Raw genomic sequence first — 26,816 nt, 5'->3', positions numbered from 1 at the left:
ACTCAACCTGGTGGATTTCTTTGAGAAGGTCACTAAAGCAAAGCAATGGATGAGGGCAAAATGGTTCACACTGCCTACGTTGACTTGGCCAAGGCATATGACACAATACCCCACATGGGCATTGTTGACAAACTCAGGAGGTGAGGTATAAACCCTTATGTCTCCCGTTGGCTCACAGACAGGACCCAGGAAGCTAGAAAAGGCCAGTCCACCTCTACAAAAGAGGCCAGTCACAAGTGAAGATCTTCAGGGATCAGTTCTGGGGCCACTCTTTTTTTAGCATTTACTTCTTATGAAGTCAAGGCCAAAGTCAATAGCCTCTAGCTTACTAAATTTGCAGATGACTGCAAATTAGGAGCAGTCATACTATCCCCCACTGACAGAAATGTTCCCCAGGAAGGGCTGACACAGACAAGTAAATAACTGGTGTCAGAGTCACGAACTAAAACTAAATGCCAAGAAATGCATAAAAGTATTCTTCAGGAAATCATCCACCCCTTATAACTATCATAAAGACAGCACACCCCTAACAGTTGACCCTAGTAGTAAGGGACATGGGGACATACACAGACAGTAATCTAGCCTTTGAGCAGCATGTGTCTACAGCAGTGAGGAAATCATTCTATGTTGTGCAATTTATAAACAAAGGTATAGCATCTATGTCCAAGGAACTCATTGTTCCACTGTATTCATCAATCATCAGACCTATCATTGAGTACAATGCCCCCTTTGGTATGTACCTAATCAGGCATATCCAGCAACAGGAACAACCACAAAGGTTCCTCGCTAAAAGAAAACAGGGAGTAAGTAACATGTACAGTGCAGATCGTCTCAAGGCCCTATCCCTGCATTCTGTCTCCTACAGTCTCTTGAGGGGAGATCTATGCCTAGCATACAAAGCACTGTCAGAGCCCACCCTGATGGACCTCTGGCATATCTGCAAAACAAAGAGCACCAGAAATACCCATTCTAAAGACTTATAACTTGCCTGTGATATAAACAGGACCTTCTGGAGAGACAGGTATGTATCCCAGAGACTACCCCTTCTGTGGAACAGGCTCCCCATCCATGTGAAGCAAGTTCCTCCCTAACCCAATTCAACTGTAACTTGAACAATTGGATGAGGAACAGGAAATTCATTCCTGGCTTAGAACCTATGTCTCTAATGGACATGGGCAACCTGTAAAAGGTTCACCTCCCAGAGCCCTGCTTGTAAAAGTTTCATCTCCCAAGTCCCTGCTTACACTTACCATGGGTACTAGAACTGTCAGAGATTTGGGATGTGTGGCTATGCTTAAAAAGGCCCTTGTGGCTGTTAGCCTAGTAAACACCTATGGACACATGACCCTATTAGTCATTTTACATCCCTCAAGTTTCATATTTTCTTTCTTCTGTACCTTTGAATCTGTTGCTAAGTCACTTTATAGCAGGCCCTTGAGCATCTTTTGGATTCTTCATTCCTGCAGGGTTCTAGACCCAAATATGTTACAGATCTTACACTGAGCATCTAAATGCCCTACCCCAAGGCAAATCATCTCCATTACTAGAAGGCAACAGGAAACAATCAACAGAAGGCACTATGAAAAAACAAGCCATCAGGAGGTACATCAATGTTAAATTCAGTGAAAAGGAGACACACAGCAAAACAGTTTTAACTATTAAGCCAAAGAAATAACACAGAAGCTCAAACTTGTCAAAATACAATGGATACCTAATAGGGCTCAAGGAAAGACTCAACCCTAACCACATAAACTACCAAAAATATAACTCTAACTGCCTAGAATATGAAAAACGGAAAAATCTTACCTTAAATTGAAGCTCATCAAGCCAAAAAAACCCAAAGTTCTCTTTAAATCACAAACTAAGCAACTTGGGATCAGCTCTGGATGTGAGCAGCAGACATGGCAAATGAGATATAGAAAGACAGGGAGGAGTTGGGCATTATGACGGGGGGGGGGGGGGGTGGACTTTGAGCTTTGGAAGGTCTTTTCAGTGGCAGGCAACTACTACCCAGTGGCAAAAAGCTGGATCATTTAAGACAGCACAGTTCTGTAAGAACTTACCATAACGGTAGATGTCCTTCTCTTCACTGTTTCAGTATTACTTACAATAGGGATCCCCTGCCAAGGGCAGCCCGACATCCAACCAGTATTCCAAAGTCTTTAGGCTGCTTTAGGTATGCCATACATCAAATGTATATTCCCCACGTATAACATAGGATATGTCCGGATGTACCATTCTCAGGACTGACAGCCCCAGTAGGAACTCCAATCCAAGGAGTAGAAAGGTAACAAGTACATCCAGAAGATAAAATAACCAGGGGGAGGAGGGAGGGACTGAACACTGCAAAAGTGAATAGAAAGACATCTACCATTATGGCAAGTTTTTACACAACTGTACTTTCTTTCCATTTCACTGTTGCAGTATTCCTTACAATAGTGAGAGTGCAAAAGCTCAGAAAGAAGAGAGGGAGGAGGAAGGACCAACAGAGCTCTTTAGGAACCCATGAAGAATGGCCCTAGCAAAACCAGCTCTAGCTCTGGATATCACATCCAACTTACAGTGCTTGATAAGCATAGAAGTCCAGGAAGCTGTCTCAAGAATAGAGTTGGTATCCAAACCCTTGAAAAAAGCACCAGAAGAAGACAGAGTCTTAACAGAATAAGAAAGGTTCTTGCCATGAAAGGAATAACAAAAAGAAATGTCTTTAGAAATCCAAGAAGAAACAGTTTGCTTGGTAACAGTCAATCCTAAGGATCTAGGATGAAAGGAAACAAAGATCTGATCAGATTTACAAAAAAAAATCTTAGTCTTATCCAAATAAAATTTTGAGTTGTCCATGCATATCCAAAGTGTGCAGCATCTTCTCATTAGCAGACTGCGAAGAAGGAAAAAATGTAGGAAAATGAACAGACTTATTAAAAGACAACTCATTAACCACTTTTGGCATAAAAGAAGGATTAGTACTAAGGGACACCCTGTCCTTATGGAACACTAAAAAAGGAGGATAAGCCATAATGGCTTGAAGCTCAGACACCTGTATGGCAGAAGTAAGGGCTAACAAAAGTACAGTCTTCCAAGAACAATGCTGCAAGGAAGCAGAAGCTGCAAGCTCTTTGAAGGCTATGTTATAGCTGAGGCGCTAGAGAATCAAATAAAACAGTTTTGGCTACAGTGTGGTGTTGGTTGTGTTTTAGCAGGCTCAAAATGACCCTGAGTCAATTTCTCCAAAACAAAATTAAGATCCCAGAAAGGAGGAACAGGCTTCTTGGGAGGCCTAATATGAAGGATGTTCTTAAGAAAACTGCAAAAAGTCGAACCAAAACCAATAAAAAGTCCAAAAGCAGCCAAGTTGAAGGCAGGAAACACACCAGCAAAGGTTCCACTGTTTAATGACACCAAGTAGGACAAAAATTGTAAAAATCCACAAATTAACGCTCTTGGCAAAATTGCGTTTTCGTCTTCACTACAATGACTTCATCAGATAATACTAAATTAATTAAGTGTACTATAAATACTAAAACCTTTCAAAAAGTTATCCAATCAGTCACAGTGCATCAAGAAGCAGCCAATCTGTTACTAAACATCATGAATATTAAAAGTGCACAACAATACAATTAATAAAACAAATTTTCTTATTTTTAATAAAAAGTTAAATATATTAAATATAAAATATATCAAGTTTATAAACTAAAACTTATTTCATACAATTTATAGAGTGCAGGAAGGAAATTTAAAATCCTTATGAGCAGCTTTTCTATTTGAAATAATACAACACTTAAATTCATTACAATTCATTACTTTTTGTAAATGAAACACCACCATCTGGTGACCATTGTGAAAATTACAAGCAAAGAAATTATGTGTGTTTTTGTTGTTTTTAAATATCAGCAGCTTTCATTTTAAGTACTGATGTTATTGATACACTCTCATTTAAGCCAGGTTTTTTGGTGGCATTAAGATAAATTTGCCACCATAGCTCCCTATAAGCTACCCTTTCTTCCCATAAACCTCCTCTTAGATCCTTTTTAACCTGTTCAATAACAAAAAAGTCAAATCTAGCCTCTTCACATTCTTTTGTATGCCTATATAGGGCATTGGTATCTTTAGCCTTAGAAATCTCATAATAATGTTCGTATATTCTTCTCCTCATGTTCTTAAGAAACTGTTTAGCCTGAAGTCTAGAAGCTAACCTCAAATCTAGAAGCTAAATGAGATGATAAAAGCAGACTAGTAGAAATAGCTGTTACGTGGGCCTTAACAGAAGAATAAGCTAACCCAGCACTGCGCAGTTCACACAGATACGATAGTACCAAAGGAACATCCAAAGAAAGTGGATCCAGGTTGTGAGAAAGACACCAAACAGAAAGCCTCTTCCATTTGGATAAGTAGGATTTTCTAGTTGTCAGCTTCTTGGCCTCCTGCAGGACCCTAAGCACATCCTCAGAAAAAAAGGTGTCTGTAAGGAATCAATATCCTATCACTCACAGTGTCAGCTGAAGAGTGGACAGGTGAGGATGGATGACAGATCCCTAGTCTTGTGTGAGTATATCCACCCTGTGAGGTAACTTGTGATGACTGTCGTTGGCTAAATACAGAAGAAAAGGGAACCGGTGCTATCTGTGCCAAAAGAGAGCCACCAGCAAGATTTTTGGAGCACACTGTTGTATTTTGAACAGGACGTTTGGAATGAGAGGGAGAGAAGCCATAAAACATCCGCTTCTGGGAATAAGAGAGGGTGTCCACTTTCCAGACCAGAGAAACTGGGACTCTGGCACAAAAACAAGAAGCTGCTTGTTCAGAGGGGAGGCAAAAAGACCCACTTTAAGAATACCCCACTGGTGAATAATGTCCAGAAACACATCACTTGGGTGATTGTGTTATGTACCTGCTTAGAGAGTCTGTCACAATGTTCTGACTTGAGTGAATGTAAACTGCCAGAAGTGTCATACTAGACTGGATAGCTAGTTCCCACACGAGAAGTGCCAACTGGTATAGGAGACAAGATCTCACTACCCCTTTCTTGTTGACATACCAACTCTCTTTGGTATTGTCTGTAAACACCTTGAGAGGTCCTGGGAAGGATAGAGGGTGAAATGCTTGGAAAGCCAGCAAAAGAGCTCTCATATCTTTGATACACTGATGTGGTCTTTCCTTTGTTGAGGAGACCAAGGACCCTGCACCTTTAGAAAGCCGAAGTATGCTCCCCATCCCACATCTGAAGCATCTATGAACAGCTACTAAGAGGGAAGAGGGGACTGAAAAGGGAGCACTGGATTGAGGGTCAACTGCAAAATCCATCACTGAAACTCTAGCTTGAGGCTTGGAAAGAGGAAGAGCTAAGAAGTCAAGGGGATGAGAATGCTGAAGCCAAACTGACTACAGAAACCACTGAAGTTTCTCATGTGGAGTTTGGCAAAAGGGAGCATAGGAATGGTGGAGCCCATAAAACCTAGAGTTCTCAGAAACTCCCTGGCTGTGACTGAAGCCAGAGGAAGAAGGGAATGAAAGAAATAAATGGGAATTAAGGCCTTGGGAGGAAGCAGGGATGCCAGCATTGGAACAGTCTGGATCCTGCACCCCAGAAATACATGATCCTCTGATGGTGTCAGAAAGGGCTTTTGGAAATTTACAATGAACCCCAGGCTTTGCAAGAGAAGAATGGCAAGGTGAAGATACTGTAGTAGAATCTCTGAAGAGGATGCCTGAAAAAGGAGATAATCTAAGTAGGGAAAGACATGTATCCACCTTAGCCTCCAAAAAGCAATCACAGGAGAGAGGCATTTTGTGAATACCCTTGCAGCAGTAGAAAGGCTAAAGGGCAAAGGACAGAACTGAAAATGCCAGGAAGCAACAGAGAAATGTTAAAACTTCCTAATAAGGGGATGAATAAGGATATAAAAATAAGCATCCTTGAGGTCTTGAAAAGCCTGAGGAAGCAGCAAGGGAACAAAGTCTGAAGGGGCATTCTTCCAAAGGAAAGGATTTTCAGAAAGGTGTTTAGGTGAGAGATCCAGAATGTGTCTCCAAGTGCCTTCCTTCCTGGGGACCAAAAACATTCTGGAGTAAAACCCCTTCCCCCTTTCAGAAACTGGAACTTCCTGAATAGTCCCCTGAGTCAAAAGATCCTGAAGCACCCCTGGAAAAAATGTCAACTGTTCCCAAGGGGGTTGAGGAATGCCCATGAAAGGGGGGAAGAGATTTCTCAACCATGCAGCACCCTAGGCAGACAATGGACAGAACCCAGGAATCCTGAGTAATCCTTAACAGAACTGGAAGGGATAGGAAAATATAAAGAGCAAGAGGAATGTTTAATCATAGCTTCACCTCAGGCTATGTGCCTACTGAACGATGCATAGCGACGGTTATCCCACTCCACAAAGGTGGTGCCACCACAGACCCCAGAAACTACCCACCCAATTAGCCCAATGAGCCTGGTCTGCAAGGCCATGGAACGTATTATCTTGGATGGTTTATAAACAAAGACATAGGTAACGTCCAAACCCTGGACCCCACTCAGTTTGGGTTTTTAAAAGGTAGATCATGTCTAGTAAACCTGATTGACTTCTTTGAAGCAGTCACTAAAGCCATATATGACTAGGTAGTGCACACAGCCTATCTTGACCTTGCCAAAGCTTTCAATACCATCCCCCACTCTGGAATTATAGATAAACTCACTAAACTGGGCATAAATCCCTATGTCACAAGATGGGTGGCCAACTGGCTCACTGACAGAACCCATAGAGTAAAAGTAGCAGACTCCAAGTCCGACTTCAGACCAGTGACGAGCGGAGTACCACAGGGTTCGGTCCTGGGTCCTCTCCTGTTCGGCATCTACTTCTCTAAAGTGCAGGCCAACACATAATGTCTTTGGCTAACAAAGTTCACAGATGACTGCAAACTGGGAGCCATTATAGAATCACCTAATGATGTAGATATTCTACAAAAGGGCCTCACAGAGACAGATGCTTGATGTCAAAGTCATGGCCTCAAGCTCAATGCCAAGAAGTGCATTGTCACCCCCTTTGGGAAAAACTCGGTACCCATGAATTACCACATAGGCAGTAGCTCACTAAAGACTGAAAGTGTGATAACAGACCTCAGGACACAGGTGGACAGTAGTCTCTCCTTTGTTAACCACATCACCACAGTAGTCAGAAAATCCTTCTACGTGGCACACCTCATCACAAAAGGGTTCTCCTCTAGAAAAAAGGAGGTCATTGTTCCTCTCTACTCAACCCTCATCAGACCCGTTATAGAGTAAGATGCCCTGTTTGGCATTTATCTCACAAAGACGCCTACAACAATTAGAAAGGCCACAGAAATACCTCACTAAGAGGATTACCGGCCTCAAACTTATGCTATATGCAGATCATCTAAAAAAACTCCAGCTGTACTCCGTCGCATATCGTCTACTCAGAGGTGATCTCTGCCTAACATACAAAGCTATGTCAAACCCAGAGCTTTTGGACATACTACACTTAAAGAAATCCCAATCTCTCTGAACCACATGCTCCAGGGACCTAAATCTTGTCACCACAATAAACAGAACATGCTGGAGGGATAGATTCCTGTTCCAGAGACTTCCCATTCTCTTTATGTCAAGGAAAGCTCCTCATTGGCCCTCTTTAAGAAAAATCTTGACGACTGGATGGGAAATAGAAAATTCACCCCGGGGATCACTTCTGCAGCACTGCTTGACTGGGGCACAGGAAAATAATTTTCTTGGGTGGTGAAAGCCAGGGAACCTTTTTGGCTAGGCTTATATAGGCCCCAGGCTGATAGCCATTACCTATGAACCTATGTGGATGAAAAGAACAGGATAGTCAGACAGCACCTGGTTTTCCAGGAATAAGAGATTTCTATGTCACAGATTTCTGAAGCCGAAGCTAGGAATATCTCTTCATCACAGAATCAAAAGCAGCAGCAGCTCTAGAAGAAGCATCTGCTGCATCATAACTACACTTAACAGAATGTCGAACCACGTGAGATGAAGTCCCTAACAAGGAGAGAACAGAAGCCTTTCCCCTCAGAATCAGGAAGGTCAGAATTACCTGACAGTCCTGAGAAAGAAGAGCCAAAATATATCTTGACATATGGGTCTGATAATTGACAGCCCTAAAGCAAGGGTAGCTAAGGTATAAATCTTTTTACCTAACCTCTTCATAGTTCAGCTGTCTTTATCAGAAGGAAGTAACTTTGTAGAAGGCAGTAACTGAGATGCCTGGTCAAAAGCTACAGACACCACAGAGGGGTCACTAGAAGGACATTTATAGAGAAATTTGCAATCATCAGGCACGCTATAAAATTTATCAGTTCTTTGGGAGCAGGAGACTGGGAGTCTGGAATCTGAGACACAGTAGAAAAGGCATCTAACAAGGCAGCCAAAACAGGAGGAACAGCAGAAGTTCTAGGACAGTCCATTTGCAGAAGCTCATAATAACTCAGTAAGATGTACATGGTGATCATGAAAACACCTGTTAGGTTTGAGGAGAGATATTGCTATGGGTACTGTATAGCATGAACTACACAAGGGGATGTTTAATTAATGTGCAGCAAGGTGCTGATAACAGCTGTTTTAAGTTAACATCTGAGTGCTTAAAATGTTCATCTTTAACACAGCAGAGGGGTTTGATGGTCAGAAAGTCATAAGTGCTTCTAATCTGAAGGCCACTCAGTTAAAGTTGGTCATGGTAACTGAGAATTTAAGGGTTACAGTTATTCATATCGGACTAAGCTCAGATAAACTGGCACTTCTTCTCCACACAGTACTTAGGATAAATGGCTGGTTTTGGTAATATCTTGGGATGGTACCAACAGCATACTTGCTTGATAAGGCTTTATAGGATAACTGAAAACTCTCTTACTTTATTTCTTTTTTTTATTCCCTCCTGATCTACACCTGATCACACACTCTGTTCATCCTCCCTGAATCTCCCTGTTTGCTCCTTTCTGGGTACCACTGAAGTGATACTTCAAGTGGGCCTCCCAACCTTTTGGGAAGTCAGCCTCAATAGTAGTCTTTGTTAAGCTCCAGGATCAAAGGATCTGAGATGGAGCTGTGAGCGTGGAGTGTAGCAGCCATCATACACATAGCGGCCAGTCAATAAGACTATCTGTGGAGATGGCTAATGTAATGACATTAGGATGTCATCACTATCCCAAGTTAAACCCGAAATGTCCTGTAAGGTACCTGGTCTCTATCAGAGGTCACACAGGCATTGAGTTTTTCCTTACCCTTCTTTCATACTCAGAGAGTTGGCTGTTGGCCACTTCATCCTTGTTTTATTGCTACTGAAGTCCAGCTAAGCCATACTGCTCTATAATTCTACAGATTGTGGAAATCTGCATGATGAAAATGTAGGAGCTGTGATATAATTAGCCTTCCACTATAACAGCAGCAACAATTCCATGTAACAAAATGAACAGTATTCTTGACTAGCTACCCTGATTCACAGGCCATGTGAATTTAAGGATTACTGAAGGAAGAAGGGCAGTAGCATAGCTAGGATGAGGTGGCCATTTTGGGTCATTTCCTGCTTTTTCCAGCCCCCTGCTATAAAGCATGCTTTAGCGCGGAGTTGCCACTAGAGCACCATGGGGCAGCGCCGGTTAAACAAGGTTAAACTATTTCTGGCTCCATAAAGTCTGCTCTTCATTTTTTCCCTTAGAACTTCTCTACTTGTAATCTAAACAGTCTATCATTTATCTGAAAAGCTCAGCACTTGTTCCTAAAGCATTTTTTTGTCAGGTTAAGCACTTCTATATTATACAAAGTACTTCACTAGCTTAAAACCCCCTTTGAGTACCCACTTCCCTATAAGTCCTCTCTAACTCAGTTACACCTCAAACTTCTCATTTCTTCTAGCATGTCGAAGGGTCAGTTGCTAGCGTCCCCTCCTGTCCAGCTGGTGAATCTGGGAATATTGAGGCAATGTTACAATTGCCTCATGTACACAGACAACCCTCTCCTCCTCCCACAAAACACAAATACATGCGAGAGATGCAACTATATAGCCAAACTGGAGGCTGAGCTCTCTCAACTCAGGACTGGCAAGACCAGACAGGAGGAGAAGGTAACCACACACACCACACACCCAGTCTCACATAGAACTATCACAACTACAAATCAAATACATAAACACACAAAGACATACTCAGAGGCACTGATCAAAAATCTACCTAAACAGCAGAGGCCTCCAAAGCAGACATCCAAGCAACTGCCACCTCATGACAAAACACGAATAACACACAGATCACAAAGTCAGTGTGCAAATCAATCACAGCCCTTAAGGCCAAACACAATGCTAGACACACTTGTCATAGGTGACTCCATAGTCAGACACACTGACGTCCCACTCACCAGACTGAGCAAGGAGAGGGTCACAGTAAGCTGCCTGTCGGGTGCTAGAATCCGCCACACAACACAAGCACTCAGGTCACTCCACAGCAAGTACAAGTATGACTCAGTCATTGTCCATGCCGGTGTGAACGACCTGAGACGTACCTCCCTGGACTACAGGAAAAGAGACATAGAGGAGCTCTCAGATTATGTAGCCCAGGCTGGTATGACCCTGACCCTGAGCAGTATCCTACCCTCACCAAGAATGATGCCACAATACAGAGACAAAATTATCAGTTTTAATAATTGGCTAAACTTCTGGTGTCATTCTAAGGGGATCCAATGTCTGTCTGCCTGGGATGACATGCTTGACAAGCCACGATGCTTCGCAAGGGACGGCTTGCACCTGTCACCTCTAGGTTTCCGGATATTGGCCAAGGCTCTTGCCACCCCCATAGTGCCTTTTTTAGGCAAGACTCAAATTCTAAACCTTCCGCCCTAGAAAACAATAATGGTAAAAAACTAAGGGTAATGCTGCTCAACGCCAGAAGTCTAAATCTCAAGATGCACACCCTCGAAGCCCTCCTTAGTATGGAGAACATCGATGTCTGTGCGGTGACTGAAACCTGGTTCAAGGCTCCTGAGAGCACCCCGGCACTATCAGGTTATACCTCATATCATACGTTCTGGCCCCAAAACCCGGACCGTACCACAAAAGGAGGGGGTGTATCCATATTCATCAAGGATACCCACACCTCCAGGTTGGTGGCAATGCATAAAGCATCAGAGACCATCCAGGTGCAAGTAACCATAGGCAAAACTGCCCTACAGTTTGTAGCATGTTACAGATACCCTCTCAAACTCAGGAATCCCACACAGCCTTCCTGAAGACACTGGAGAGTATAAATGTCTCTCCAAACACCATCATACTGGGTGACTTCAACTACCCAAACATAGACTGGGGACATTACTCAAGCCCCAATACCCTAGCCCAAAGGTTCCTAGAGTTCATAAACTCTAATGCTATGGAACAACTAGTTACCATTCCCACAACAGGGGAAAATATACTAGACCTGATCATCACAAATATGGGGACAAAATGCTCCACACCAGAAGTATATCCCTCACTGGTGAGATCGGACCATAAACTAATCACACTGGAGATCCACATCCCTCCCCCACCACCAACAAAAAACACCACAGTGAAGAACTTCTCAAAAGCCAACTTCACACTTCTTAAGACGGGTGTGGTATCCTTCAAGGCTCCCGAGCTAGTGGAAACCACAACCCACGCTACTGAATCCCTTACAAAAGCCTTCTAAGAGCACCTCCAGGATTGCATGGATCAAGCAATCCCAAATAAAATCAAGACCCTTTCCACCAAAGGCAAGCGCCCGGTCTGGTGGACCCCAGCCATAAACAAACTTTACAACAAGAGGAGAAAGCTACTACAGGATAGAACAAAATCCCTAAAAGGGAAGACATCCCTAATCAACACTAGTAAAAAACTACGATCACTCATAAAATCTTCCAAGGCCAACTTTGAGAGAAAAATCGCCAAGGACTCAAAAGACAATCACAAGGCCTTCTTTAGCTATGTCAGAAACCTGGGTGGGAACTCCCAGATATGCTCAGAATTAGTCCAAAATGATACAAAAATCACTGAACCCACAGACATTGCCAACATACTGGCAGACAGGTTCAGTGCAAATTTCTCCCCTCCCTCCCCCCAAAAGGAGAAATATCTATACCGGCAGAGTGTAGCCTCCCAGACATTTCAGATGCCCAGGTGAGAGCTGCTCTCTCTAAAGCTAAAAACACAGCATCAATGGGACCGGATGGTGTCCCCGGCTGTGTGCTACATGAACTCAAGGAGGAACTAAACCCGCATATAAGGCTACTATTTAACCTCAGCCTTACCACAGGATACGTACCCAAAGAGTGGCGTACGGCAACTGTGGTCCCACTCCACAAAGGCGGTGCCTCTACGGACCCTGGTAATTACCGCCCCATAAGCTTAACAAGCCTGGTCTGCAAAGCTATGGAGAGGATCATAATGGAACTCATAAATAAAGACATTGGGGACCTACAGACGTTGGATCCTACCCAATTCAGCTTTGTAAAGGGCAGATCATGCCTCTTAAACCTGGTCGACTTCTTTGAGACAGTCACCAAGGCCATTGATGAGGGTAAGGCAGTTCACACAGCCTACCTTGACCTTGCTAAAGCTTTCGACACAATACCCCACTCGGGTATCATAGAAAAGCTCACCAGCTTAAATGTAACCCCATATGTAACAAGATGGGTTGCAAACTGGCTCAAGGACAGAACCCACAGGGTCAGAATTGCTGGTGCCATGTCAGACTCCAAGCCGGTCACAAGCGGTGTCCCACAGGGCTCAGTCCTGGGCCCCCTCTTGTTCGGCATCTATTTCTCAGAAGTACAGACAAACATAGGAGGATTATGGCTGACAAAGTTTGCAGATGACTGCAAACTGGGCGCCATAGTCGAGAATCCATCAGACACAGATATCCTCCAAAGAGGTCTCATAGAAATGGATAACTGGTGCCAGAGCCATGGCCAGAAGCTGAACACCAAAAAATGTATAGTCATACCCTTTGGGAAAAACAAGGTAACCCCTAACTATCACAAAGGTGGCAATCCATTAAGCACGGAAGAGGTAATCAGGGACCTAGGGACCCAAGTAGACAGTAACCTCTCTTTCGACACTCATGTTGCCAAAGTGGTTAGGAAAACCTTCTACATTGCCCACCTGATCATGAAGGGATTCACATCCAGATCAAGGGAGGTCATTGTTCCCCTGTACTCTTCACTTATTCGACCACTGATTGAATACAATGCCCCATTCGGAATGTATCTTACCCGACATCTGCAGCAATTGGAAAGACCCCAAAAGTTCCTCACCAAAAGGATAAAGGGGCTCAAAAACATGTCATATGCTGCCCGACTGAAGAAACTCCAGCTCTATTCAGTCGCATACCGTCTGCTCAGAGGTGATTTGTGCCTGACATGCTAAGCCATGTCCAACCCGGAATTAATGGACATGCTCCACCTCAAAAAATCCAAATCCACCAGATACACGAGAGCAAGAGACTTAAACCTCAACACGGATATAAATAGGATGTGCTGGAGGGACAGATTCATCACCCAGAGACTCCCTATGCTGTGGAACAGAATCCCGGTCCATGTGAGGCAGAGCTCCTCACTGGCTCTATTCAAGAGAAATCTTGACCAGTGGATGGGAGATCATAGGTTTACCCCGGGGATCATCTCTGTGTCACTACTAGACAGAGGCACAGCTAACTAACTAATGGGTATAGTATTCTTCAACCTAAGGGGTGGCGAAAGCCACGCACACTCTGGCTAGGCTTATAAATGCCCTAGGGCAGATAGCCTAGTATGAACCTATGAACCTAAATATTTTAGTTGGGAATTATGGAGGAGACTGGAGAGTGGCTTTCAGTATTAACTGGTCTTAAGGCAACAGATCAGGAAAGGGATTGCCTGTAAGCTTATAAAGGGTATATAGGAAGGGTTCAAGGAAAAGGAAGTAAGAACTACAAAAGTAGAAAAGAATCAAGAATATGCATTGATATTATTCTAGGATATATGAATTCAGTTGATAAAAAGAATATACCATGAGGAAAATTTCATAATAAGAGAAAAGAGATGAAAATTTGTTGAGAAGGAGATTGTGTGTGAGCCATTATGATTTTTTCATATAAGGTGTGAAATAAAACATTTACTAGAAATATGTCATTAATGTATTGGGAATGGACAAGATGGAAGACGTGGTATATAAAGGTACTATAAAATTAAAGGTACTTTTGTTAATAAAAAAAAATAGTTGATTAAAAAGAGGAATACCTCTAGCTCAACCAGAAGTTTATGTTTAATACTAAATGGCATGATGACTCTTAACAACTAGTTGTACAATGTTTCCCATTTCCAAAATCGTTGCTGTACAAGTGTGTAGAACATGTAAGATGAGGGACAAGGAATATGGAAGGAACAGATATAATGTTTGACAAATGTAAAGGTTGTAATGACTGTGTCCAGTTGAAATTACATGCTTTAGAGTTGACTATACATAGTGATATTTCAATGTAAAGAGATGATGTTTGAGCTATCTAATGTTACACCTGAAGACCAATAAGGACAATTGTTTTTAAAGTGGTGTGACACTGATCTACAGGTCAGAGGGGAGCTCTGACTCAGTTTCCCATACTTTTAACTAGGAACATCAGGAAACAAGGTGGCTAGATGAAGTGCTGTTCTACAATGAAATATATGAAAATCCCTACTGTAAATTTGATATGGGACACTCCTCCCTGTCCAGTGTCATTCTCTCATTCTACCTAATACAGAGAGAACATCTGGGAAGGCCAACCCCCTTAGTTTCTTAACCCTGAATTATCTTCTGTTCCTCCTTTCTCCCTTTCCACTTTACTAAAAAAACTTTATTCAGCTGCTTTTGCAGTATTTGTTTCCTCCTCCTGATCTATTACTTCATTTTGTTTTTTCTGCTTCTTGTTCTCTACAGTGTTCAATTGCATCGTCTCTGCTGCATTTAATGTGTTTTAATTTTAAGTGTTATTCTAAGCCACTTAATTTTGGTTTAAGCACTTGGGCTTCATGTCTATACTTAGCTCTCCCTGGCCTCTCTCACTCAGATTCTGACAAATATGGACAGACAATTTCTTATGGTTTCTCCTGCCAGCCTGGTTGATATAGGCATCCTGAGATAGTGTAGCAACTGCCTCATGTACACAGACAACCATCTACTATTGCCACCTAGGAACACAATTTGTGAGAGATGCAATGACATAAAAAACAGAGTCTTTGCTCTCTCCCTCACAAGCCAGTATATCTGGCACTAAGAAGGTCATCAACACAATCACTACTCCTCAAACACCCCCCACATCAACACAACACACACCCACATATGCAGAGGTTCTCAACAAAAACAAACCCAAACAAAGGAGACCTTAGAGGCAAAAACACATGCAAACTCCACAACCTTCCACACCACATACCATGCATAGTTCACACACCACTGTCTCACAACCATTAATGTCTAACCATAAACCCAACATATTAGTCATAGGAGACTCCATTGTGAGACAGATGTGCCTCTCATCAGGCTGGATAAGGAGAAAGTTATGGTTAGTTGCTTGTCAGGTGCCAGAATCTGCCATATCACATGTGCACTCAACAACAGGTACTGTTATGACTCTGTCATTGTCCATGCTGGCGTGAATGACTTGAGATGTACCTCTCAGGACTATTTGAAGAGAGACAAGATTGAGCTTGCTGAATATGTGCCCCAGGCAGGTATGTCCCTAGCCTTAAGCAGCATTTTACTGTCACCCAGAATGATGCCTCAATACAAACAAAAAACTATTGACTTTAACAATTGGCTTACTTTCTGGTGTCACTCCAGGGGGATCCAGTACCTAACAGCCTGGGATGACATGATAAACAGACCACGCTGCTTTGCTAGAGATGGCCTGCATCTGTCTCACTTGGGCTTCAGGCTTCTGGCAAAGGCCTTTGCCTCCCCCATAGTGCCTTTTTTTAGGAAAAGTCATCAAGTCGATACTACCAACATAAAAATTTAAACAAAAAGGATATTTAAGGTCATGTTGCTAAACGCTCGTAGTCTAAACATGAAACTGCACTCTTTGCAAGCATTCTTAACCCAGGAAGATGCTGACATTTGTGCAGTCACATAAATCTGGTTCAAAGCTGCAGAGAGCACCCCAGCCTTACTTGGTTACACATCCTATCAGACTTTCAGACCTCAAACTGTGGGTAGCAAAGCCAAATGAGGTGGCGTTTCAAACAGTATGTCACACAGGAGACACTCCAGGTGAAGTTAACCATTAACAAGACCCCTATTCAAATCATAGCTTGCTACAGGCTTCCAAATTTGACTCAAGACGCCACTCCACCTATCTGAAACTCTTCAAATCAATCAAGATTCAACCCTTTACCTTGATTCTGGGTGACTTTAATTACCCAACCTTAGACTGGAAAAAGCACTCAAGCCAGAGCACAAATGCCCAGAGATTCCTCGATTTTGTCAATGCAAGAATGCCTTAGAACAGCTAGTCGATATCCCCACAAGAGGTGACAATATCTTGGACTTGGTATTAACCAACATGAGTAACCACTGCAGCACCCCTACAGTATCATCTTCCGTGGTAAGATCCAACCATAAAGCCATCACTTTCGAAGTCACCATCTCCCCTGACCCCCCCTAAGCTAGGGTCAAACAAAAAAACTTCTCCAAAGCTGATTACAACCTCCTGAGGGATGGTATAAACAGCTTCACAGCCCCTTCCCCCTCTGTAGGAGCTGGCACCAATGCCCAAATCTACACCAAAGTACTATATGAGCGTTTATATAGATGCATGGAATCAGGAATACCTGACAGGACAAAATCATCCTTCGCAAGGAAGAGTAAACCTATCTGGTGGACATCTGCAATAAATAAACTATATAACAAAAGGAAAAAATTGCTGTCCAGGAGCAAGAAGGAGCAGATGCCCAATTGGAAGCAATCTCTCCACTCGAAATGTTAAGTACTGACAAGCTGAAAAAAAAGATTGAAAATATACTAGAACAGCAAATCTCGAACATCACTCTTCTCCTTTAAACTTTTCTTTTGTTAGGGGGGGTAAGCTTCCCTGCTCCCCCAACTTATATATACAGCTGAGATCACCATACCTCAGAGAAAAAGGAATATTCTGAGAAATACCAATCTCAGACATAGTATATGTAAGTCAGTTTTTCGGCCATTTAGTTTTTGCATTATGGGGACTCAGTACAGTAGGTCCTGACATTTCAAATGGTTACAGGGGTGCTGCTGGTATGCTAAGCATGTAGTTAGCTAAGAACTACATCTGTGCACCACTCATTACTCTGTAGGATCTTAGCCTTAACACATCACCCTTCTCTCACTGTTGCACTGTGCTGTGTTTTTTAAATAATTTATGAATCCTGATCAGTGTTTATTAACTGATATAGCAAGACTGACAAAGACATATTTTAAGCCCTGTGGAGGATTCACTCAAGATAAATATACAGGTGCCCACTGTGGCATACAGCTGTGTTCTTCTACATATACTATGCTCTATTTTCTCTACTAGCTGATCCAGTTTAGGGTAAATGGAGGTGAAGCAAACTCTGGCAAGTAACGGGTGCAAGGAAGGAAACAGTCCACATGGGATGCTAGAATATCACATACTCAGAAGTCTACATTTACATGCAAGCCTAAAGAGGCAATTTAACAATACATATCAAGCTACTGACACACTTTTAGAATATGAAAGGAAGCCAGAGACCTGAAGAGAAATCAATGTAAACAACAGGAGAAATGCAAACTCCACACAGAAGGCAACCCATCTAAGAATAAGACTAGGTGCAAAAGTGCTACGTGACAGCAACTCTTAATTGCCATGTTAATGTACTACCAGCTATACAAGTACACACACATATATATATATATATATATATGTGTGTGTGTGTGTGTGTGTGTGTGTGTGTGTATAGAGAGAGAGAGAGAGATAGGTGGATCACTTAGTAGCGAAAACACCCAAAGTCGACTGAAAGAACATTGACTGCATATAGTCGAAAACAATGAAGGCTATGCCTCAGTGCATGCCACTTATTACTTTCTAAAAACAAAATAAAATACAAGTTTTTGCACACTTCCTGCTAATTATGTATAATAACTATAATATCGCACAAATATGCCATAAGGGAAAATTTTTCAACCCCTGGATTTGAGCAATCTCAGATCAGCTGCCTAATCTAGGCAATTGGAAACCTAACTCATTCCACTTGGTGACTAGCACCCATTCTCTCTCTCTCTCTATATATATATATATATATATATATATATGTATATATCTAACTTAGTATAACTTAAACTGCATTTCTTCTTTTGCTGAGCACTATTTATTGAACATCACCACTACTATTAAGGTATTATGATAATCCATTCCTGTAACATACGTTTTGTAAAACTTGACAACATGTTTCCACTCTTTTGTGATTTTGTGCTTTCTTCTTCCTTGAATGCTGTCAAAATCTCAGGAGTGGTGCTGATTAATTTTATACACATCAGAAATGAATTGGGATATTTTGCTGTAAAATCTTCAACAGCTTTCAACACACTAGAGACACACATTTTCATTGTGACACCTGGTAATAAAAAATAAAAAAATTGTCAAAAAACAAGAGTATAACATGGCTTTTTGATAAAATATACCTACTTCTTAAATATTTGCATACATACTGTAATATGAAGCAAAGCAGTGAAAGGACTGAAACTATTATAACTTAGTTATGAATTATGAAATTGCCAATATATTATACAACTTAAGCTTGTTTTACATATAATTCTGCATGCATATAATTTCAGTATTAAGACTAAGTGCAAATCTTTGTTTACTAAATGCAATATGCACAACCTGACCTTAAAAGCCATCACGTGGTAGTGGAGAATCATAGGTTCATAGGTTCATAGGTAGATACTAGGCTATCTGCCCTAGGGCATTTATAAGCCTAGCCACAGTGTATTTGGCTTCCGCCTCCCTATTAGGTTAGCCTACTGTGCCTCTGTAAAGTAGGTCACAGAAGGTACCCTTTAAGATTAGTTTACTCTGCCTCTGTCTAGCAGGGACACAGAAGAGATCCCAGGGGTGAATTTGCGATTTCCCATCCACGCGTCCAGATTTCGCTTAAAGAGGGTCATCGAGGGGCTATGTCTAACATGAATTGGGATTCTATTCCAGAGTGAGGGGAGCCTCTGGGAAATGAATCTGTCCCTCCACATCTCCTATTTATTTTTGTGCTGAGGTTTAAGTCCCTGGGGCGTGTAGCTCTAAGGGACTTGGATTTTTTGAGGTGGAGCATGTCCATTAATTCTGGGTTTGACATGGCTTTGTACGTGAGGCATAGATCGTCACTGAATAGGCGGTAAGCAACTGAGTAGAGCTGGAGTTTCTTTAGTCGAGCTGCATAGGACATCTGTTTATAGCCCATGATCCTCTTGGTGAGGTACTTTTGGGGTCTCTCCAATTGCTGCAGGTGTCGGGTAAGGTACTTCCCAAAAGGGGCATTGTATTCAATTATGGTACTGATGAGTGATGAGTAGAGGGGCACAATGACCTCTCTTGATCTAGATGCGAACCCTTTCGTGATAAGATGGGCTATATAGAAGGTCTTTCTAACCACTTTGGCAACGTGATTATCAAAGGAGAGATTACTATCTACGTTGGTCCCCAAATCTCTAATTACTTCTTCCATACTTAATGGATTACCACCTATGTGGTAATTTGTGGACACCTTGTTTTTCCCAAAGGGGATGACTATGCACTTTTTAGCATTTAGCTTGAGGCCGTGGCTCTGGCACCAAGCATTCGTCTCTGTGAGACCCTTTTGGAGGATGCTTCTGTCAGCTGGAGATGCGATTATGGCCCCCAGTTTGCAGTCATCTGCGAACTTTGTCAGCCATAATCCCCCTGTGTTAGCCTGAACCTCAAAGAAGTATATACCGAACAAGAGAGGTCCCAGAACTGAGCTCTGTGGGACACCACTTGTAACTGGTTTGGATTCGGACATGGCACCTGCGATTCTGACCATGTGGGTTCTATCCCTGAGCCAGTTTGCAACCCATCTTGTGATATAGGGGTTGATATTTAAGCTGGTAAGCTTATTTATGATGCCCGAGTGGGGTATTGTGTCAAAGGCTTTTGCAAGGTCCAGGTAGGCTGTGTGGACTACCTTGCCCTCATCTATGGCTTTGGTAACTGTTTCAAAGAAATCAACTAGGTTTAAGAGGCAAGATCTGCCCTTAACAAAGCCGAACTGGGTAGGGTCCAGTGTCTGGAGGCTCCCAATGTCTTTGTTTATGAGTTCCATGATAATAGCTTTACAGACCAGACTAGTCAGGCTTATGGGGCAATAGTTCCCGGGGTCCGTTGTGGCACCACCTTTGTGGAGTAGGACCACTGTAGCTGTACGCCATTCTTTGGGTACATATCCTGTAGTAAGGCTAAGTTTGAACAGTGACTTAATGTGAGGGTTCAGTTCTTCTTGGAGCTCATGTAAGACACAGCCTGGGACACCGTTCGGTCCCATAGATACTGTGTTTTTTGCTTTGGAGAGGGCAGCTTTCACTTGTGCATCTGTGATGTCAGGGAGGTTACATTCAGTTGAGATAGGCATTTGCTCCTTTGGGGGGGGGAAGGGGGGAGAAGTTTGCGCTGAATCTATCTGTCAGGATGTTGGCTATGTCTGTAGGTTCGGTATATTTTGTACCGTTATGCAACAATTCAGAGCATATCTGGGAGTTTCCACCCATATTCCTGACATAACTAAAGAAGCCCTTGTGATTTTCTTTAGTGTCTAGGGCAATTTTTCTTTCGAAACTGGCCTTTGATAATTTTATGAGGGATCGAAGTTTCTTGCTAATACTGATCAGAGATGCCTTCCCTTTTTGGGATTTTGCTCTGTCATGTAGTAGCTTCCTCCTTCTGTTGTATAGCTTATTTATGGCCGGGGTCCACCAGACAGGTCTCCTGTTTTTGGAGGAGTGAGTCTTGGTTTTATTTGAGATAGCACGATCCATGCATTCCTGCAGGTGCTCATAGAATGCATTTGTAAAGGATTCTGGATTGGGCTGTATTATCCTCTGGCCCGGGGCTTTGAAAGATTCCACCTCAGTCTTGAGAAGTGCAAAGTTGGCTTTTGAGAAATTCTTTATCGTGATTTCCTTGCTGGGGTGGGGACGGGATATGGATGTCCAGGGAAATTTGTTTATGGTCTGATCTTACCAATGAGGGTTTACCTCTGGTGTGGAACATAGAGTCCCCATGTTGGTAATTACCAGGTCCAATATGTTGTTTCCTCTTGTGGGAGTGGTGACCAGTTGTTCCATCGCGTTAGAGTTTATAAATTCAAGGAACCGTTGGGCGAGGGTGTTTAGGCTTGAGTAGTTTTCCCAGTCAATGTTTGGGTAGTTGAAGTCACCCAATAACATAGTGTTTGGAGAGACCTTCATATTCTCCAGTGCTCTCAGGAATGCCAAGTGGGGTTCCTGTAATAGGGAGGGTGTTCTATAGCAGGCTACAAACTGAAAGGCAGTTTTGCCCATTGTTAGTTGCACATGGATGGTTTCCAATGCTTTGTGCAGTGCCACTAACCTGGAGGTGTAGGTATCTTTGATGAATATAGATACTCCCCCTCCTTTTGTGCTTCAGTCCGAGTTTTGGGGCCAAAACGCATGGTATGAGTTATAACCTGGTAGTGCTGTGGTGCTCTCAGGAGCCTTGAACCAGGTTTCTGTTGCTGCACAGACATCGATTCTCTCCATACTGAGGAGAGCCTCGAGTGCTTGCATCTTGAGGTTTAGACTTCTGGCATTGAGTAACATTACCTTTAGTTTTTTTATCCTTGGGTTGTCTATGGAGGTGGGTTTGTCCTTTGAGCCTTGCCTAAAAAACGCACTATGGGGGTGGCAAGAGCCTTGTCCAGTATACGAATGCCTAAGTGTGACAGGTGCAAGCCGTCCCTAGCGAAGCAACGTGGCTTGTCGAGCATGTCATCCCAGGATGACAGACACTGGATCCCCTTTGAATGACACCAATACTTTAGCCAATTGTTGAAACTGATCATTTTGTCTTTATACTGTGGCATTATTCTTGGTGAGGGCAAGATGCTACTCAAGGTCAGAGTCATACCAGCCTGGGCTACATGATCAGAGAGCTCCTCTATGTCTCTTTTCATGTAGTCCAGGGAGGTACATCTCAGGTCATTCACACCAGCATGGACAATGACGGAGTCATACTTGTACTTGCTTTGGAGTGACCTGAGTGCTTGCATTATGTGGCGGATCCTAGCACCCGACAGGCAGCTTACAGTGATCTTCTCCTTGTTCAGTCTGGTGAGCGGGACGTTAGTTTGCCGGACAATAGAGTCTCCTATAACAAGTGTATTTGGTGTGTTGTTTGGCCTTAAGGGCTATGACTGTGAGGCACACTGATTTTGTGAGATATGTGATTCGTGGGTATTGTTGAGGGGTGGCTGTTGCTTGGATATCTGCTTAGGAGGTCTTTGCTGTTTAGGCAGATTTTTATTTAGAGCCTCCGAATATGTTTTTGTGTGTTTATGTGTTGGGTATGCAGATGCAATAGGTCTGTGTGAGACTGGATTTGTGGTGCGGGTGGTTACCTTTTCCTCCTGACTGACTGTGCCAGACTTGGGTTGAGAGAGCTCTGCCTCCAGTTTGGCTGTGTAACTGCATCTCTCACATGTATTAGAGTTTGTTGGAATGAGGAGAGGGTTGTTTGTGTACATAAGGCAATTGTAACATTGCCTCAAAATTTCCAGATTCACCAGCTGGACTGGAGAGTAACCCTGAAACTGACCCTTGGACATACCAGATTAGTATAGGGAACTGTTTTTTTACTGATCAGATTAGGGAAGGGAACTGATTTTTCACTAGATCAGGAAGGACCAATCGGAGTCTAATACTTATGAGAAGTCAAGGAGGGTGTAGTGCTTTAGTTAGTTAGTGTTTCCTTATAAGAGCTGAGCAAGTGCAGGGCTTTAGAAAGAGAATAGAGTGATTAATTTGAGAGTTTGAACAATTCTAAGGGAAAAAGTGAAGAGCAGACTTTGTGGAGCCTGGAATAGTTTAAACCTGTTTAGGCGGCACTGCCCGACGCTGCTCAGTGTGCAAAACCGCGTAAAAAGAGAGTTGTAAGGTTTTAAGAGAGAGGGATCAAGGAGTTTAGAATTGACCCAAAATGGCCAATAAAACTACAGCTTCTAGGCAGTAACCACTCCTCCAGGGACAGGCAGGCTGTTCAGTGTTAACCACTGCCACTGGTGAACACAGAAACATCCCTTTAGTTTAACCCAGTACATTAAATGCAGTTTTCTACTAAAAGAAAAGATTTCCCTTTTAAGTACATGTAATCTTGGTAAGGCAGTTGGTATAAATTTGAGACCAAGACATAATACAGACATAACCACATCAGAAATGTCATGTTTGGACAAATTTAACACATGTAAATTATCACAAACTACATTAGTACCAATGTTTTTTCTTGTTGTACTGTCCCTTCTTGTTATAGTTCTTTTGCTGGCCCCATTCACTGTGGCCCCGTTTTCTGTTGTTAAAGTCTGTTTTAACAGAACTGGAACTCCGAAAACAGTTCTGCATGTCTTTTGGATTTTGTGTTTTAGGCATAGCTGTTCCATACTACCCTCAGCTGCAGCACTCAAATCTCCCTCTTCAGAAGCAGCAAAAGAAACTGAGGAAGACGCAGAAGCAGTTTCGCCCAGCTGACATCATTACTGCCACTATTACTTCTGCTTCTAGATGAAAAAGATCGGTTATTTTTTCTTTTTCAAAAAAAACGCTTTATCAAGACTGTAATCCTTAATATCTCTGATAATTTTATGACGTTACACTCTACTAGTAATTCTTCAGTCCACAAGTCTGCCATTAATTTCTTCCAGCATACTAGTCAGTTTAACAGATGTTAAAAGTTTATCAAGTTCGACACTCACCATTCTGATTTCTTCTTTAAGCCTTCGCTTCTTTAACTCATCCCTCTCAATTAGGATGCGGATCCATTCAGTAGAGCAATAGTGAGCTGCCTGTACCCATCTTTTTTGAAAGGCCATATCCTCAGCATTCCCCTCCTTAAAGTTAAAGTAAAGCAGGTTTGTTGCCACCCATTACTGGGTTTGCAGGCAGGGGTAGTATAGGCACACATCACAGTTTCAGACTTCACACACTCCATGGCGTCCATGCTTCTACACCCCTCACTCTGTTATTCTAACCTCTTCCTAACATTATGCTAGTGATATCTACAAAGTATCCCTATAGTTGTCCCTTCATCCCAGCATTATTTAGGTGTTGGTCCACAGTTCATAGAGTAGGACATGGTGGGTATGCTACTGAGAATTGTCGACATGGCCTTGCATTTGTGTTCTGTGGACTGTGTTATGTTGTTATTTGGGACCCCATGAGATAGCATACACTGGCAGTATGGGTGAGGCACAGGTCTTTGACAGAGGACTGTAGGGCATTTGGTAGTGATACAGATCATCTGTAGCAGGCCAGTGCATTCTCTCACTTCTACAATCCCAGGCTGTGAGCCACTGGATTCCCCTTGGGTGACATGTAAGTGTGCGAGGTGTTAATTGCAATAGTTCCTGTCCATATTAATCCATTGGTCTGGATGCTGGCAGAGTGCTGCTTACAGCTAGGGGACACACCTGCATAGGACACCTCTTCAGCATGCTGCATTCTGTGGGTATTCTCATACAGAAGTGGGGGTCATGCTATACTCATTCCCAACAGCAGGGACATGACCTGTGATAAACCTGTGGCTGATGGTGGGGTGAGCTGAGTGCATGTGTGATATGGAGGCTTCTTGCAGCTGACTCACAGATATACCTGGGACATTCCCCTTATGCTACCTTGTGCAGGGACATAGGCATTCTCTCATTACTTCATAACTGTGCCTTTTGTGGTCTGCCAGTGACTGGCCAGAATACATCAGTATTCCATACTACACAGACAAATAATGTGCTGCAAACCTGTATATACAATTCCAAAGGTGTGCAGTTGACAGATACATTTTATGTATTCTGTCTAGGGTACTTCCACCTGTGTACTGTGAGTATGTTTTGGCCCACATTCATGGCATGTCTATCTTTCAGATAGTAACAGATATTGACATCTGAACAATGAGTATAAATGAGTGCTGAATTGGGTCTTGCTGGGATGCATTGTGGTTGGCACTGCAGGTGTCAGAACATGGCCCTGTCATCAACAGTAGTAGCCATAGGCCACCGGGACACAACCCTCCATGCCTACATGCTGACCACTTCCACACAATGTGCAACACACAGCAACCTAACACACAGAGTCCTGCATATTGTACTCATGTAACAATCTATCGTGTAAATTGGGCCAGCTCAGGTAATCTGTACTCCACTGTTATTAACCTCACTCGTACATGTTACTGCATTTCTACATAGGATAGTGGGGGTGGGCACACCTGACAACTATTAACATTTGCTATGACTGTACTGGTATTTCAGGTACTCTGTTGGCTTCCATTTCATTTTGTATTCTGATCTATCATGCAGACTAGAGGCATATCAGTAGAGTGCAGATCTTAGGTTTTATTGACCTACATTTCAGTTTCAGACTTCATACCCTGCAGAACTAACATAACTGCCTGACCTGTTGTAGTCTGTCTGTGTAGGTCTGGAGGGGGGCTGTTATCCATTGCCATTAATTGGAGACCTTAACACAGAATTTCTTTATGGTCATTTATACCTGTCCTGCTGGCTGAGGCTGCTGTTGTGTATGTGAACCTCACTGACATGCATGTGTGTATCCTATGGACACACATTTCAGCCAACACATGTACTGCAGTGAGATTTGTCACCTTGTCTAGTACTGCCTACTTTGTTGACACCAGTATTTGTTATGGATTCCATGCTGCCCATATAGGTGTTCACTATCTGCTGCCATCCCATTCAGCCACCCGATTACCTTGCATGCTCACATCCATACCATAGCTGTGACTAGCAGAACATACTACTCCATTCAGCAATTGATAGGAAGAGTGAGTTACTTGTGGCTGTGCCAGTATTGAGGATGGTGCTGGAGGGCTGACTATGTCGGATGCAGACAGTACACTCCCTATACATGGAAAAGCACAGGTAGTGTCATGTTTGGCATCTCTTTTACTGTATGTTTGAGTCAGAGAGAGGTGTTATTCCCAGGTTCCTACTGTGACAGTGTATGTGCTATGCATTGCCTCTTTGCCAAAGCCTGGGTATACTGGGCAAGCCTCCTTCTGCCTACATTGGCAGGCTCAGGTTGTTCCTCCTCAGAGACTCTGTGCCTGTGCTGGCCTTGGCAATGATGGGAAGCTGTGTGGCTCTGCCCCATGCTGTTTGTGCTCCAGCTGTTTTCGCAGGATCATATTGTGTAGCATGGTACATACAATGAAAATTTGTGTACATGTAGCTGGAGAGTACTGCAAGGCTGCAATGGATATATCCAGGCACTGGACCCATGACTTGAGCATCCCAAACACATGCTATATTATGATTCTTGTTTGTGCGTGTGCCTCATTATGGATTTCTTGTTGTGGTGTGTATGCATTTCTGATGGGTGTCCTCAACCATGGCTCCAGTGTGTAACCAGCATCCCCCACTTGGTGGCCATATGGGATGTCCCTACTGGCAAATCTCTGGTACAGCTGTGTCATATGTCAGATGTGGGAGTGATAGCTTCCAGGACTGCCAGCACACACATTCATTATAATGCCCTGGGCATTGCACATGACCTGGCAGTTGATGGAGGGGAAGCCCTTGCAGTTTATGTAGACCTTACCCCGCTTAC

General features: G+C 42.9%; 1 protein-coding gene across 1 annotated transcript in view; it reads right to left on the bottom strand.

Moving 5' to 3' along the window:
- LOC122794822 (protein mono-ADP-ribosyltransferase PARP14-like) overlaps window positions 1-26,816 on the bottom strand; it is a gene marked incomplete in the record, with an annotated part of 659,914 nt that overhangs the window by 379,900 nt on the left and 253,198 nt on the right. The window contains 1 exon segment of the mRNA XM_044063427.1: window positions 18,386-18,574. Coding sequence (XP_043919362.1) covers window positions 18,386-18,574 — 189 coding nt within the window.

This window comes from Protopterus annectens, chromosome 2.part1 (genome assembly GCF_019279795.1).
Source record: "Protopterus annectens isolate FY-2018-M chromosome 2.part1, PAN1.0, whole genome shotgun sequence".
NCBI lineage: Eukaryota > Metazoa > Chordata > Ceratodontiformes > Protopteridae > Protopterus > Protopterus annectens.
This window is presented reverse-complemented; position numbering and strand designations above follow the sequence as displayed.